Here is a 16,916-nt window from a genome sequence, read left to right as displayed (position 1 = left end):
AGATTGTTTTCAATCAATCTTCTCTGTCAGGGTATAGCCATTTCAAAATCTCCTGTTCAACCTAAAAGAAAAGCTTGGTTCAAATTCAAGATCCGGCATCCTCATGCTATTCTTGACTCCCCTAAGCCTGATTTGGGAGTGGACATGAACATCAATACTGACTCCCTCAAACATTTGATCACAATAGCACTTGGCACCTCTATCCCCATACAGGAATGTAAATCTTATTGCCAAACTCCTTCTGCCCCATGGTTTTTAGAAAAGGGTGCATCAGCTAAGTACTGCTGAAGATCTTTTGAGAGATGTTGAAGGCTTAACTACTCTTTGAATGACAAACAACTCTACAAGGAGGAGCTTCAATGACAAACAACTCTACAAGGAGGAGCTTCACTGACAAACAACTCTTCATGGAGGAGCTTCACTGACCAACAAATCTACAAGTAGGAGCTTCAATGACAAACAACTCTACAAGTAGGAGCTTCATTGACAAACAGCACTACACGGAGGACCTTCACTAACAAACAACCCTACGTGGAGAAGCTTCAATGACAAACAACTCTACGTGGAGGAGCTTCAATGACAAACAACTCTACGTGGTTGGACCTTCAATGACAAACAACTCTACAAGGAGGAGCTTCAATGACAAACAACTCTACAAGGAGGAGCTTCAATGACAAACAACTCTATGTGGAGGAGCTTCACTGACAAACAACTCTATGTGGAGGAGCTTCACTGACAAACAACTCTACGTGGTTGGAGTTTTAATGACAAACAACTCTACAAGGAGGCGCTTCAATGACAAACAACTCTACAAGGAGGAGCTTCAATGACAAACAACTGTACAAGGAGAAGCTTCGCTGACAAACAAATCTACGTGGAGGAGCTTCAAAGACAAACAACTCTACAAGGAGGAGCTTCGCTGACAAACAACTCTACGTGGAGGAGCTTCACTGACAAGCAACTCTACAACGAGAGGCTTCACTGACAAGCAGTGCTACATGGTTGGAGCTACAATGGCAACTCTACGTGGAGGAGCTTCAATGACCAACAACTCTACAAGGAGGAGCTTCAATGACAAACAACTCAGCAAGGAGGGGCTTCACTGACAAACAGCTCTACAATGAGGAGCTTCAATGACAACTCAGCAAGGAGGAGCTTCACTTGACAAAACTCACTACTAACATAACATTGCAGGCGACGGATTGAAATCTGGTTACCGCATTTTCTTCCCAAATATATACGGGATAATAGCTGACCTAACATTTACATGACCGACTGCATAACAATTTCTTCAACATTGCCTACTATAGATGCCTTGAGAAAGCCCTGGCCTACGCGCCTCTTGGGGCGAAACACGTGTCGGCTGGCCTACTTTACAACACTTTGGACCTATGAGTATCTACACTTTGTTTTTTGCTTCTTTGTCCCTCTCAAATAATTAAATTGATTTTGGAGCAACACTGACGTCTGATGCAAATCTTTGCTTAATAACTAAACCTTATCCTTATAAAGGATCCGGAGAAGAACAATCTTATCTATCTAGTGGGTACCTCACCGCCATTTGACTTACTTGACAAAACTCTACCTGGAGGAGATTCAATGACAAACAACTATACAAGGAGGAGATTCACTGATAAGCAACGCTACATGGTTGGAGCTTTAATGACACACAACCCTACAAGGAGGAGCTTCACTGACAAACAACTCTGCAAGGAGGAGCTTCACTGACAAACAACTCTGCAAGGAGGAGCTTCACTGAAAAACAACTCTACAAGGAGGAGCTTCACTGACAAGCAACGCTACATGTTTGGAGCTTCAATGACAAACAACTCTACAAGGAGGAGCTTCACTGACAAGCAATGCTACATGGGTGGACCTTCAATGAAAAACAACTCTACAAGGAGGAGCTTCACTGACAAGCAACACTACGTGGTTGGAGCTTCAATGACAACTCTATGTGGAGAAGCTTCAATGACAAACAACTCTACAAGAAGGAGCTTCAATGACAAACAACTCTACAAGGGGAAGCTTTACTGACAAACAACTCTACAAGGAGGAGCTTTACTGACAAACAACTGTATGTGGAGGAGCTTCAGTGACAAACAACTCTACAAGGAGGAGCTTCACTGGTGGCAAACAACTCTTCATGGAGGAGCTTCACTGGCAAGCAACACTATGTGGTTTGAGCTTCAATGACAAACAACTCTACATAGAGGAGCTTCAATGACAAACAACTCTACAAGGAGCAGCTTCACTGACAAGCAACTTTACAAGGAGGCGCTTCACTGACAAGCAGTGTTACGTGGTTGGAGCTTCAATGACAACTCTACAAGGAGGAGCTTCAATGACAAACAACTCAGCACGGAGTAGCTTCACTGACAAACAACTCTACAAGGAGGAGCTCCAATGAGAAACAACTCTACAAGAAGAAGCTTCACTGACAAACAACTCTACAAGGAGGAGCTTCAATGACAAACAACTCTACAAGAAGGCGCTTCACTGACAAACAACTTTACAAGGAGGTGCTTCAATGACAAACAACTATGTGTTGGGAGTTTCAATGACAAACAACTGTACAAGGAGGAGCTTCAATGACAAACAACTCTACAAAGAGGAGCTTCAATGACAAACAACTGTACAAGCAGGAGCTTAAATGAAAAACAACTCTACAAGGAGGAGCTTCGCTGACAAACAACTCTACATGGAGGAGCTTCACTGAAAAACAGTGCTATGTGGTTGGAACTCCTTTTAGAGGAGTTATTTGTTATTGAAGCTCCTCCTTGTAGAGTTGTTTGTCATTGAAACTCCAACCACATAGAGTTGTTTGTCAGTGAAGCTCCTCCTCATAGAGTTGTTTGTCATTGAAGCTCCTCCTTGTAGAGTTGTTTGTCAGTGAACCTCCTCCTTGTAGAGTTGTTTGCCATTGAAGCTCCTCCATGTAGAGTTTTTTGTCAGTGAAGCTACTCCTTGTTGAGTTATCATTGAAGCTCCTCCTCAGATGTGACATCTGCACCCTATCACTGATCTCTTGAGGAGATCCACTGTTGGTTTCTCCAGAGTTCTGCTCAAATCCCCACTCTTTTCAACATTTATGTCTTCCATCTTTCCATCCACAGCCACTTCTTTTGTCTTCGCTTTTATGAGTATTCTGGTGACACCCAACTGATTCTCAGGCTAGACAGTGACCTCTCATCATTGCAATCCTGGTTTAAAGGCTGCACGTGTGAGGAGGCCAGGTGGATGAACTGCAACACGTTACGACTAAATACCAAAAAATATAAAGATCTGAATTTTTAGCATCTCTCTGTGTGGCCATCGTTCTGAAGGCCTTGGGTTTTGGGTTCAACTCTTACTCTTGCCAACTCTGCCCTGAAGGTAGACATCCTCTTTAATAATAAACCCTTTTCCACCTGTTTCTCCTTAATGAGACTCATTAAAAAGATTATGGGCCTGATTTAGAATTTGGTGGGTGAAGTTTCTCCATTACAGACGTGACGGATATCCCTTCAGCCATATTACAATCCCATTATATCCTAAAAGAATTGTAATACGCGGGTGGGATATCCGTCACGTTTGTGATGGAGTAATCCGTCCGCCAAACTCTAAATCAGGTCCTATGTGGTTGTAGGCTTGACTACTGTAATTTTCTCAGCAGGATTCTGCTGGCTTACACCATAGCCGAAATACAGTGCCAGGGCGGCTCCTTCGCTATGGAGAGGAGCGTCGCCCCACTGGCTGAGCCAGAAGCAGAAAAATAAAACAATAGTTTACAGTTGTTTTAATTTTTCTGCTTCTGGCACAGCCAACAGTGCAGGGAGGGACGGGGCTGGGCCACAGGAGGTGGGAGGAGGTGAAAGTGCACCTAAGTGCGCATGTGTGTTTGGCCAGCCGTCTGAGGCCAGCCAAATACACATGCGCACTTAGGTTTCTCCAGCCCAGCTTTGTGAAACTGCACAGACCCCAGGGCTGTGTGTGAGTGGTAGTCACCGCTACTCAGACCATTCCTGGTGCTGCTGTCATGCTAGGTTTTGCATGAAAGCAGTGCCACAATTGCTGGGGAGCCTGTGCTGGTGTCCAATCACTTAATAATGGGACACCAGAAAAAGAGGCGCGCAAGGCGGCAGGAGGCGGCGGGGACAGAGGCAAGGTAAGTCCTTTTAGGGTCGAGCCTGCGTTGCATGCGCTCGCGCATGCGTATCGCAGCGAGACGCTTTAGTACTTAGAAAAGGGCTCGGAGCCCTGTCAACTTCACGTCAGTGTTTTTTATTGGTTCGTGGGCTTGGCTAATAAAATCTGCTTGCGTTCATTAGTCGAAGGCACGCATACGTCATGCCTTTTCCGGTGGCTAGCCCTCCTCGAGCGCAGCGACCAAGTACAGAAAACATGCGAGGCTCGCTGTTTTCCATCGGGCTCGTGGACTTCTTTTTCTCTAATTTACGAGCGTGATCTCGCTTGGCAGAAGTCGAGCGCTTTACATAGTTGATTACACTTTTTCGGGTTAAGTACATAAATGCACTTTTGCCCAATAGGTGAAAAGTCGGGTTAGGAGTTTACAACGCAATCAGCTCTAACATGAGCAAACGCGAGACCCCTTGCATTGTAAATGCTTGTTTATTTTATTTTTACCTCGTCTCTGTCCTAACCCCCCCCCCCTTGAGTTATGTGGCGGCCGCTGCTGAACAGTGCATTCAAAATACAGTTTCCCGTATCTCTACCTAGGCTTCCTGTGCAAAGTCGCTACATCTTTAAAGCCTTACGCCTATGTCACAAAGGTTTTTGCGCTCTAACGGCCAAAACTGCTGACTTTCGTACTGGGGAACTAGGTTCGAGTCCTGGCGTCAAATCAACATCCTCTGATTCTAGGTAAATCAATTAATCTCCCTGTGCCAAAAAAATATCTGACCTTGTGTAATGTAATCAGATGCTCATTTAAAGCGCTCCAATGCCCTTGGGCCAAGTTAGCGCTATATAAAACTACAAAAAAAAATACACAGGAGCTCTCTTTTGAAAAGGTATGCTCTTTCTGGACCACGTTCGCCCTATCTTCTGAAAGTGGCTAAGTAGCCGTCAAGGCTCTATGGCTGTCTCAGTATCTGATAAGAAAGTTTTCCAAACTTTGTAACTTGTTGCTGTAAAAGTGTTATTTCGATTCCGAGCTGGAGGTGACTAGAAGACTTATTTTGTCAATTAGCTTGTGGGTCCGATCCAAATCTGTTGATTGAAAGGAGCGGCTCTGAGTGGTGTTAAGGGCACGCAGGGAACAGTGTTCCCTGTGTACACTCACGCCCAACAAACACTGCTAGCAGAACCTTGGATAACAGTCAAACAACTGAGCAGCCCGGGGCTTGGTAAACTGAAAGACCCTTTGCCAGCCACTGTGGCGCAGCGAGGAAGCCACGGTCGCTGGTGCAAGCAAGGAAAATGTCCCTTTGACTGCTGGTTGTGGTAGTAAAGATAGCATTTAGCAGGGGTGTATCAGGGCTCTGGGCCCCGGTGCCACTGCACCTGCTGCATTAATGGTAGCTACGGCTCTGGAGAGCAAACTGGTACAGCATCCTACCCCGCTACTCGTTTCACTGGGCAGTGTAATACTGCTCCTTTGCAACACTAAGGAACAAAAGTACAAAGGAGCATATTTACATGCCCTTAGCGCTGCCTTAGCGTAATTCTTTTGACGCTAAGGCAGCGTTAAGGAGGCCCCCGCCGTGCGCCTAATTTACAAAGTGGCACGATGCTTGCATTGCTTTGTAACCCCTTGCTTTGTAACCCCTTGCGCGACATTATACCTGCGTCAGGAATAATGTATGCAAGGGAGGGCGTTCCCCAGCAGGGAGGACCAAAAAAATGGCGCAGTGAAATTCACAAGATTTCACTGCACCATATTTCCCGGCATTTTCAACGCCAGCTACAGGGGCAGGGAGTGGCTGTAAATGGATTAAAGAGGCTTGGGATGACTTTAGGATTACGCTGCCGCAGTATTCTGTGCTCGCACATTTAAATGCAGCAGCTGCAAAGCACAGCTTTGGGCACCAGCACTTTTTTATTTACAAATTAAGCACTGTGGTACACTGTCCTATCCTGCGACTGGTTTTACTGGGCAGTGTAATATTGCTCCTCTGCAACACTAAGGGAGAAAAGTACAAACCCTTTCCAGTCTGTGATTTGCAAAATCACACATTTTGTGACGCAGAAACACAAGTCGCAATGCACAAAAAGTGCTCTGTGAGTTGGAAATGGACCATCAAAGTACACTTTGGGGCTGTGTGCAAATTTGATGGTCAAGGGGAGTTAAGGAGGCACCACCGTCCTCCTTCCGATTCGCAATATTATGTATCATTGGCTTCTGTTTGCCTTCTGAAATCGTTGATCAGATCTCACTGATGAAAAAAGGTAGTATCCAGTCTCAAAGTGGAAGCTGTATCATGATAACAGTAATGTGGATAAAATCAAACATGTGAATCTATAAAAGATCCACTGCAGGAAAAACAGGCATTTTTCCCCTTAAATTACACCAGGATAGGCAATGACCTCTAGGTTTTTATTTCGGACAACACAATTTGCCTAACTAATCACACTGTGTGAACCCTTGCAATCCAAGACTGTTGACCAAACATTTTGTTTTCCTGGGATGGTGTAATGTCTAGTGTTACCCTGGCATCATTGGAATGGTTTTCCCCTAACTTTTTGTCTTTAAATCTCCTGTTTTTGCTGGTCTTAGGATTCTGTGCCCTTTACCACTGTTAACCAGTGCTAAAGTGTTTGTGCTCTTTCCCTAAAATGTGGTAACATTGGCATATACCCAATTAGATATTCAGTTTACTTATAAGTCCCTAGTAAAGTGCACTACATGTGCCCAAGGCCTGTACATTAAATGCTACCAGTGGGTCTGCAGCACTAGTTGTGCCACCCACTTAAGTAGCCCTTTAAACATGTCTCAGATCTGCTATTGACAAGCGTGTATATACAGTTTTAAACTACCATTTTGCCCTGACAAAGTAAATCTTTTGCCAGGTCAACACCTTCCTTTTTAATACAAATAAGTCACCCCTAAGATAGGCCCTAGACCGCCCCAAAAGGTAGTGTGCAGTGTATTTAAAAAGTTGGGCATGTACTTTTAGGTTTTACATGTCCTGGTAGTGAAAAACTCTTACATTTGTTTTTCACTACTGCAAGGCCTATCTCTCCCATAGGATAACATTGGAGTTGCCTTAACACATTTTATAAGTGTAACTTCCAAATGGGAAGAGATTAACCCTTCAAATTTGGTGTCTCTCCAATCCTAATTTAAAATCCTAATTTATGGTGAAGTTGGATTTTAAGCTACAATTCAAAAATGCCCCTTTTAGAAAGTTGGCATTTTCTTGCCTTAGCCAGTTGGTACCCACAGCCTGTCTCTGGTCACATGACTGGGGGTAGCTGGCAGGTAGGCTTTGAGTATTCCTCCCAGACAGCCACACACAAGGAGAGCTTAAGTGTGACTTCGTGGGCCGACACTGGCAGGATGGGAGGGAGGAGCTGGGTCCAGCCTCACTTACAGCTGCATAGACTGCATACTCAGTTAGTCTGGAGCCCGGGCAGGGAAGGCAGGGCATCTGGGAACTTCAAAGGCATGCCTCTAAAAGCTTCTCTCCACTTTAAAGACACAGCTATGTATAAAAGAAGAACCTCTAAAACCACCACTTCTGTACACCTCTGGAACTGTGGATACTCTGCCAGTAAGAAGGACTGCTGTGCTGCTAAAGGATTGCCACTCTGCTGGCCCGGACTGCACTTTGTTGAACTCCTGCCCTGCTGTCCTCTTGCCTGGGTGAGAAGGACTGGACCTGCATCTCTTGAACTCAGAATCCAGAGTGACTCCAAGGACTAGTTGGCTGACCTCCTGACCTAAAGCCTCATGGACAGAACAGGCGTCTAACAACTTTACACCTGCACCTGGACTCTGCCATTTGTGAGTTTATCCTGCCACCGCAGTCCTGGACCCTTGGAAGTGGGCATAAGGTGCTGGCCAGCGGCACCAACGCATTCTCCTCTAATGAGTGGCGCATCTCTGAGAAGAACCACCGAATCTGCTCTGCGGATCAGCGCATCCCCAACGCATTGATGCTGCTGCGTGAACTGGGCCTATCTCAAAGACCCACATCACCTCCACAGTCCTGAGAACAGACTCATCATCCTGTAGGTGTAGTGCATTCATGGCCCAGGTCCTCACATCCCTCATTGACAGCAACCTTGGCGATGACACTGGACTCTGCATTGCAGCGTCGCAGCTCCTTGGAACCAATGCATCGGCAGCTATGCACCGTACCCCCAACACTGGACTTCACATCACATGCCCCATTGACGGGATTCTTGATGACGACACAACAGGACCTCAAACCGCAGCCTTGTCGCGTCTCAGAACTGACAAACTGATTCAGCTGCATAGCGTATCTTCGACGTGACTCCATGCACCACAACCTCCACGAACAGGGTTTAAGGTACTTTGTTCAGCAAGCCTAACTGGGTCCCTGTAGCAGGCCCATGCTCCATCACGGTTGGCCTGAATCTGTGACTTTGTCCTGGTCCAGAGCAACCAGAAAGCTATGCTTTTAGGAGCTATTCTACAGTTAATTCTTTAAAACTTCATAGTTTTAGTTCTACTGATTAGACTTTTGTCATTATGGTCTTGTTTTATTTATTAAATTAAGCTCTATATTTCTAACCTGGTGTGGGATCATTTTGTGTGGTGTTTTCTCTGTTTTACTGTTTGAAGTGTTTGCCACATACTTTACACATTGCCTTCAAGTTAAGCCTGACTGCTCTATGTCAATCTACCAGGCGCTTGAGCACAGGTTAATTTGGGGTTTGCTTGTGCCTTACCCTGACTAGGATTGTGGTTGCCTTGCGACCAGAGCTCACACCACAGTCAATAAGTAACTCAATTTTTAACATTTAGTATTTCTGGTCACTGTAATCATTAGGCAGCTTCTCATCTCCATCTGTGAACATGAAATGGTCCATGGATGACAGAATAAAAGAGATGTGAAAGCCTTATCAAAGTCTGTGCGTTAACAAACCAGAATGACCGTCCTCCCAAAAAATACTGTCCAATAATAGACCTACTAGGAACAAGTCCAATGTATCCCATTCTTGAAGAATCCTTTGGTGTAGGAGAGTGGATCTTACAGGGGGAATTATTTTGGGTTGTGACATGGTCATATTGCACATGGGGCTAATACTTACACATTTTCTAGACCTCCCTCTGCTACTAGTCGAGTCTTGGTACCCTTTCCCCTGCTGGCATGTGCCACTTCACCACAACATGAGGCACTGTGGATTCTGCTGATTGTCTCCTGCACCCACCGGCTACTGCAGGGAACATCGGTTATGCAAACTCACCTCCTTCTTGTTCCGAGAAATACAATTGGGGTCAATGGATCCCAAGGAGAAGTTTGGGAGAACGTGGTTGAGAACTTTAGCTGCAAAAACCTAAGAGAACAGAAAAAGAGTCAGCTGGAATTTTGTAGAAAAGACACACACCCATTTTATTTTGTTAGACTTTACCAGTGGTAAACTATTAACAGTGATAGTTCACTTTGTATCAATTACACAACATTACTTTTTGCATGAACATGTGTAAACCATAATACCATCAACATATTAATGGCTTCATGATGGGCTTTTGTAGTCCATGAAACATAGCATAGCAAACCATCACAATTAATAAGTGTTGACAAGCCTGACAGGTTTAGATTTTATGAAGTGCATGCACACTGATGAGTCCTGTAGAACACACACACACCAAGATCAAAAGACATAAAGGTGCCTGTTCATACAGATCAACAACCCACAAAGGCATTTGTGCACTCAAACCAAAAGACTGAAGTAGCCTACGAATACAGGCAAACAAACCAGCAGTCATGCATACAGACAACAGACATACAGGCATGTAGACACCGATGGACACAGATAAATAACCATACAGTCACCGTTATGTGCATCAGCCACTATTATGCTCCTCACCAAGGCTACAACACAAACAGACAATATTTAGTCTACAGTAGGGTATAGTTGAGGCTGTTGCTCCTCTGTGTTAGAAGTGCCTGGTTACACTATTGGGTGATTAGCCGCACTTTATAAATCCTGATCCATTGATTGATTGTTATTTGCCATTGGAGTTTGCTGACCTTCAGTTGAATACTTTTGAACTTCACTCCAAGATTCCTCTTAAAAAGTTGTCTTAAGTCATAGTTTTTGACTGTACGTGTCATTTGTATATTTCATTCAATACATTTGTTCTGGTAGTCCTGACACTGGGCAAGCATCTGGGGCATCTAAAGTCCTGATGCCCGGTGCTTATATGTTCCAGAGGATCCATGGGACCACTGGTCCTACTATTGACTCCTCATAACTACAGATGGACAGTACATACTTTGAATGTCCACAGCATACATGAATAGAAGGCACAGAACCACCCAGTTATTCAAATCTGAAAAAATATTTGTTAATTTCATTGGCTAGACAGTGTCTTAACCATTAATGTCCATCCTGAGCAGGTCGTTCTGTTTAACCTTTTTCAAGGCATTGGCATTCCGATAAAAACTAATAGTTCAAAGCCAATATTTATCTGAAACAAGGGTTCATGGACCACCATTTTCTTGACAAAAACATAGAATTTGGATGGATGGGATGGGACCCCTCAGAACCTTCCCTGCAATAAAGTGCAAAGATTCCAAGATTTATTGATGTTGGTTTTCAGAATAATTAATCGTGGCTTCACTCATGAGAAATACTGGCATCTGGATCACTACAAATAAAAATAATAACTCCATTAAAATCAATCCAATATGAGCAGCTTCTAGCATAAGGCTGAGAGGCAGTATTCAATCTATTATCACCTCTAAACCTTTGTAGACTCCTACAAAGAGAAACAACAGGACAACTCCAGGGCATTGCGGAAAAGACCATGTTCTACTTGACTGTCGCCAATCAGGCATCCTCCATCTGGGAGGGACTGACACCGCACCTGATAACATCAGAGAGAACTCCTCACAGAGAAGACCGTGAAACATCACTGCAAAGACCTATATCCCTTAAAAACACTACTGCCTACAACACCGCAGTCCATGATCTTCTGATTAAAAACATAGGACAATGAATAGAAACTGCATGTCCTGCCGCTGAGGATGAACTTGTGCTTCCACAATTGCAGGCTACAAGTAAGGATTGATGTTGACAAATCTTCCAGATCTTATAGACCAGATCCATACAGCAAGCACTAAAATACAGCAGTGGAAAATAAATTTAGGGTGGGTGTTCATAGTCCCTTCTGCCCAATGTATCTAGCAGCAATAATAATAGGGGTTGTGCACACATACGTGGTGTGTGGCAGGGCTCATTCCTCTCTCCTTGGTCTATAGTTACAGGCCATCAAAAAAGCATCAGTTGCATTTCCAGATGCATGAACAGAACACTGCAATACCCCTTCAGTGGGTATATGGCAGGTATCACACAATGCCTAGAGCTATACATGCCTACAGCAAAACACAGATTATGATACTGTGAGGTGCTGAGTTGAAATAAATCCCAGTTGCGTGTCATGTGAGGACTGTCCAAGCCCTAACGTAAGGAACTTGGAAACAGTCATGGACTGTGACCTAATGGTTTGCCTCCAAATATGTGCTGTGGGCCATGGCACCAACTTTTAACTTTCACCAACCTGAAAAATCATACCATTCCAACCTACTAACTACCAGAAGGAGCTGGTGTGGGCACCAGCTATGGCACTTGGAAAATAACAAACTCATAACTGTCCTCCCTTAATAACTAATGGTCAGGTTTCAACAAGTGCATAATCAGAGGATTAAATTGAAAGATATCTGCCTGAAGCAAGACAAACACACAAATCCTGGTTTGAAAACTATCAAGGGGCTTCCAGTGGAGCCTAGACGCACATTAAGAATCCTTTAAATGATGCAATGGGTCTCCTAGAGACACAGTCTAGGCTATCTGCAAAGGATGCCCTATCGTGCATGCCAACTAAGAACCTCCGATCAGCCAGAATTAATTACATTTGCTGACCAAACTACAGGCATACAATACAGTGTGGCAGGTCCCTTCTGAGAGAGAGCGCCATCTCTAAAACACAATTAGCCCAACCAACCAGGAGAGCTGAATCACCCCAGCTATGGTGGAGAAGACCGCTGAAATTGAATCGGTTCAAGTAAGTCTTCCACTGACAGTAAGATGAGGGGATGCACCCCTTTTACTAAGACTGGTCTTCAGATGCCAAAGGACACAAATCTTCACATCCAACACTTACTGCCTGGCAACGCCAACTCATATCCATTCTGGAATCTAGTGGTGATCCACCCAAAGCATACAGTTAGGCAACACTGGTTGAAGCAATCGAAGATGGGTGGTCAGGGAACCAACCTGTGATCTGGATAAGCTCTAAGCATGCAGTGGCTTGGTGTAAAGCCTGATAATGTACTGCACAGAGATTGTACAAATCTGGTAGGCTGACCAATCAGGAATCCTAGTCTGACAAACATCCAGCAGTGTCTGTCTCCCCTCCACACACTAACTTCTACAATCACCCTCCATTGGTGGACTGCCCCTTACGTGAAGGAGCACAACAAGAAGTGTCTCAAATCTTTGTAACTTTTTTTCCTCAAGTGGAAATTACTAACCCATTGTGTAAGCATATTTGCAACCAACTGTGCTGAGTGGGGCGTATGGTGGTATGTTTCAGACGCAAAGAACAATTCCAGAAACAAGTTATATTATTGTACTGTGGCCAACATATGTACTTCTGAGCCCTCTATGCCCGCTATAGGAAGACCTGACAAGAGGCACTGCATTGGTTGCCACAGCTATGGTCTTAGTTTACAGGTCCTGCACAGCAGTGATCCGTACGACAACCGTGCGCGCCTGTGGGCTGTGCAGTGCGTCCTGCATGGTTGTCATGGTAACTTCATTTGCATGTATTGTTTGTGTAACTCTAACTTAACTGCTCAGAGCTGACTGCACATGCAACATTCCATTATCATGCTAATTATTATCACTAATACTTGTAATATTAGTAGTAGCCATAATACCTAATATTAGTACACAAAATACGCACATTACGGTATATAGTGCAGTTCTATTTGAGGATGCTCTTTAGACATTAGACATGAGGAGGGAGAAATATGTTTCTATCCCCACCCCCTGCGGTCATCCGGTGGACGCCAGGTTCACTTGAAACCAGGTCTGGATTTTTTTTTTTTTTAAACATTCTGTTTACTGGGGTTTTCCGCATAAATTTGAAACGTACGGAGTAACAACACAATATATCATGTTAATGGATAGAGATGGTAAAAACAAAACACACAGTCCTAGAATTAGCAGGTGATATATGGAATACAATTAGCAATTAAAGTCCCCCTGAAACAAGAATCATAACAGAAAATACAATAGCAAGAGAACCAATAATGAACAGGAGAGGGGGCGGGATCGAAAGCGACACGGCGGTGATGAATAATATTGTAAGTGGCCGGAGCAAGAGGGGAAACTCGAGAAGCCTGGCTGGACAGGAAATGTGTTGATCTGAATCAAAGGCGTAATGTAACAACGGGGTGTTATGCAGCGAAGGGGCAAGAAAGGGCGCCGCCCCCAGACGGGTCAATCCGGTGTGTCGTAGGAAGGGGAGTGTGTGCCCCCGCTAGGTTGCAGAGAAGGGGCTTGTGAGACCAGACCAAAGCTTGGTTGACTGGGAGGAGGTGTAGACACTGAGAGAGCAGTGTCTCCCGTGCAGGAGATATGGGACATCTGCGAATGCGTCAGGACACCTCATAACGAAGAGCAGGACCCTCTACAGTCCCCCATTTCCGCATCGCTCCACGCCACGCTTCCATTGGTGGGGTGTTGGGTGCCTTCCAATGCAAAGTAAGTGTGCGTTTAGCAAAGAGCAAGGCCAGGCTAACAAAATGAGTACGAACAACATGACACTAATTCCTTTTGGGTTCCGGAGTAGCGTGCTACTCGCCGAAAAGCGCCTCAACGCCTCGTCAGGGGTAGGAAGCTCTATATAAATACTATTACAATACAATAGAATACATTTCCTACATCTTAAAATGCCAAGGCACAGGCCTCCCAGGGACTGAGATCAGTGAGTTCTGTGACAGCCCCTAAGATGGTGGGTATATCTTGCCAGGAGGGGCAGGTAGCAGGGGACCGCCGATACGTGTTTCAGAGTTCTGCTTCACCTGACCTACAGTGACACCAGGTCAGGTTTGCTATAGGGAAGTATTTATTCAGTTGTGTCGGGGTTTAATAAGCACAATGTAAAATGTGAAACTGTATATTTTTAAATCTCGCATTTCTAGAGACACTGTGTGGGAATGCTAGTGCCCTGGTCCACTCCTCTTCGTTGAATACCCTCCTCACCTCATCCTCCCATCTAGCACGGAGGGGTCCAATGAAATGCCAGTGTGACTACGGAGAGCTTTATTGAGCCATGTAATCAAGCGGTCCCCGCTTGATTACATGGCTCAATAAAGCTCTCTGTAGTCACACGATTGGTCAAAAGATTGGTGAGTATAGTTTGTAGCACATTAGGTCTGGATTACCCTTACGGTCACCTCCAGCAGTATAAGTTCTTAGGACATCATGCAAGTATATTGATGGCAGCTTTAAATATATATCTTATATTATCCATAAATAAAAACGATTTGTGCAGAGAACATTGACATACTAGCTACATTCACAAATATTCCACATTTAAATTCGCAAATATTTGGACTAAGGGTCGGACATGTGTAAAAGTGGATTCAGGCAATCATGATTTTAGGTCGTTTGTGAGATCAATCACAGTTATTGGGCAGATAATCCCCCAGTGCGGGAACCCTGATGTTGTGCCTGCTTAAGAGTTGGGGTGAGTACTACTATTTTCTAAAGTAAGGGGTGGACTTTGCCATTGAAAAGTGGTGGTATCCCCAACATACTAACTGTGGGAATTCACAAACATTCTTAAGGTTTTCACATCTAATTTTTTAACTTAATTTTTGTACCAAAGATAGCAGAAATGGGTGTTGAAAATGGATGTTTGCAGGATGTGCACTGAAATAACTAAACCAAGACTAACATTTGCCAGGTAGACAGGTGGAGAAACAAGTAAGAAAAAACTATGCCAATGTACATTTCCAACTTTTTTTTACTACTGAGCCTGTCAGCGCTGTGGACAATCTGCCGTAAGTATAGGACAGCAGGAGTGCCCTAAAGTAACTATAACTTACACCCAAGTCATGATTATCGCACATATTATGCCACTCATGACATGTTCTTTGACATCACTGCAACATCTGAAATGACATCATTGATGATAACACTGCGCATGTCAGCGGTGTGAGTTACAGTTACTTGAGATAACTAGAACTAGAGAATTTTAGAGGTTTTGTTAGTTTAAAAACAATTTCTCCCTCCTATAAAACACCTTTAGCCCTTTATTCACTGAAAATACATACAGATATGCGTTACACATTCTGCCATTGATGTGATCACATAGCTGTGCCTTGAAAAGACACATCACACATCTCTGAACATGGCAGTTGCTTTTGTCCTCTCCATCAGGCTGTAAGGTTCCTGCTTGTCCCCTTCGCTCTGGTCTGATCGAAGGCCCAGCATGTTAAGCAGCCTTCCATGCAGTGTGTACCCGTTGCCTAGGTTCCATTCTTTTTGATGAATGCAAGCTCAGGGAAGCCTCCAAATAAACAGCTCAAAAGCAGCAAGATGTGCATGCATTACCAAACAAAATCTATTTCCGTCCGGTCTCTTAGGGATGAAATGGGAAAGCTTTTAGAAGCACTGCTGTGTGCAAATAAAGGTCCAAAGAGGAGGGCGGTCCCTCTGTGACATTTAAATGTACCCCTGAAGTAACTTAATTGATGCTTACTCTGGTAAACCCCAGTGGAAAGTGTCCTTAAAAGGGACCGTAATCTCTGAAGTGAATATTAAACTAATTACAGGAAGCCAAAAATCCGAAATTAGCATCATCCCAACGTGCTGAAACTTAGTGGGTCAGGTGGCTTTGTCAATTGTGCATCAGGGCTGAGAGTGCCCAGTTTGTTGTGTGGAGTCTGTGGGACACAATGCCTAATGCAGGCAAAGGGAGACCTTGCTCCAGTATCATATTGAGGATTTTGGGGGCCCCGGACAAGACATATTATAGAAGCACCTGTATATAACAAATTTGAATTTCATTACCCATTTCCTGCCAATTCAAGGCTGCATGATGCAAAAGAATACTAAATTATATATTACATTTTAACAGGGATATACACGCAATAACAGTCTTGCCCAGAACCCAAAAAATCCTTAAATTGACACAGGGTGAAAAGAGAGACTCAGTTGTAGCGTTAGGCGGGGGGAGGTCAGTTTAGATAGAGAAATAGAACAGAAAAAGATCAAACAGAGGGAAGGTTCACTTTTCCAGAGGTTCTCTTGGAATCTGTGATCCGTAGACAATTGTCCACTTTGCCCATGCCTTAAAATATGTCTACTTCACTCCACTGTCGCCTTCAGGAGGACACCTTGTTGCACAGTAACAGTCCAAGCAGACATTCTAACAAACTGTGGTGCACCTGACCATAATTACTTTTCTGGTGCCACCTAAAGTTCACCATCTAAACCACCATGGCGTTCTACTCTCAGCCAATATCTCCACTTGCTGGCCATTGTGTTGATAGATGTAGGCTTCCATTGCACTTGCAAACCCTGAAAAGGATGGGGCTCTTGGTCTACATGCAACAGCAGACATGTAGCTATCCCTTACCAAAATCAGTTCTGTAGTAGGTTCCTGTACCTTCCACCTCTGCACCTCTAGCTTTTTCATTCCTCATAAATTGCAAATATTGCATGCTATTCTATTGCATGCTGTTCTCTCAGCTTGAAGGTAT

General features: G+C 44.2%; 1 protein-coding gene across 1 annotated transcript in view; it reads right to left on the bottom strand.

Moving 5' to 3' along the window:
• MGLL (monoglyceride lipase) overlaps positions 1-16,916 on the bottom strand; it is a 362,041-nt gene that overhangs the window by 39,864 nt on the left and 305,261 nt on the right. Inside the window, exon 6 of the mRNA XM_069206256.1 lies at positions 9,379-9,468. Coding sequence (XP_069062357.1) covers positions 9,379-9,468 — 90 coding nt within the window. The remainder of the gene's footprint in view (positions 1-9,378; positions 9,469-16,916) is intronic.

This window comes from Pleurodeles waltl, chromosome 9 (genome assembly GCF_031143425.1).
Source record: "Pleurodeles waltl isolate 20211129_DDA chromosome 9, aPleWal1.hap1.20221129, whole genome shotgun sequence".
NCBI classification, from domain to species: Eukaryota; Metazoa; Chordata; class Amphibia; order Caudata; family Salamandridae; genus Pleurodeles; species Pleurodeles waltl.
The sequence above is the reverse complement of the archived record's forward strand: the minus strand, read 5'-3'. Positions and strand labels throughout refer to the sequence as shown.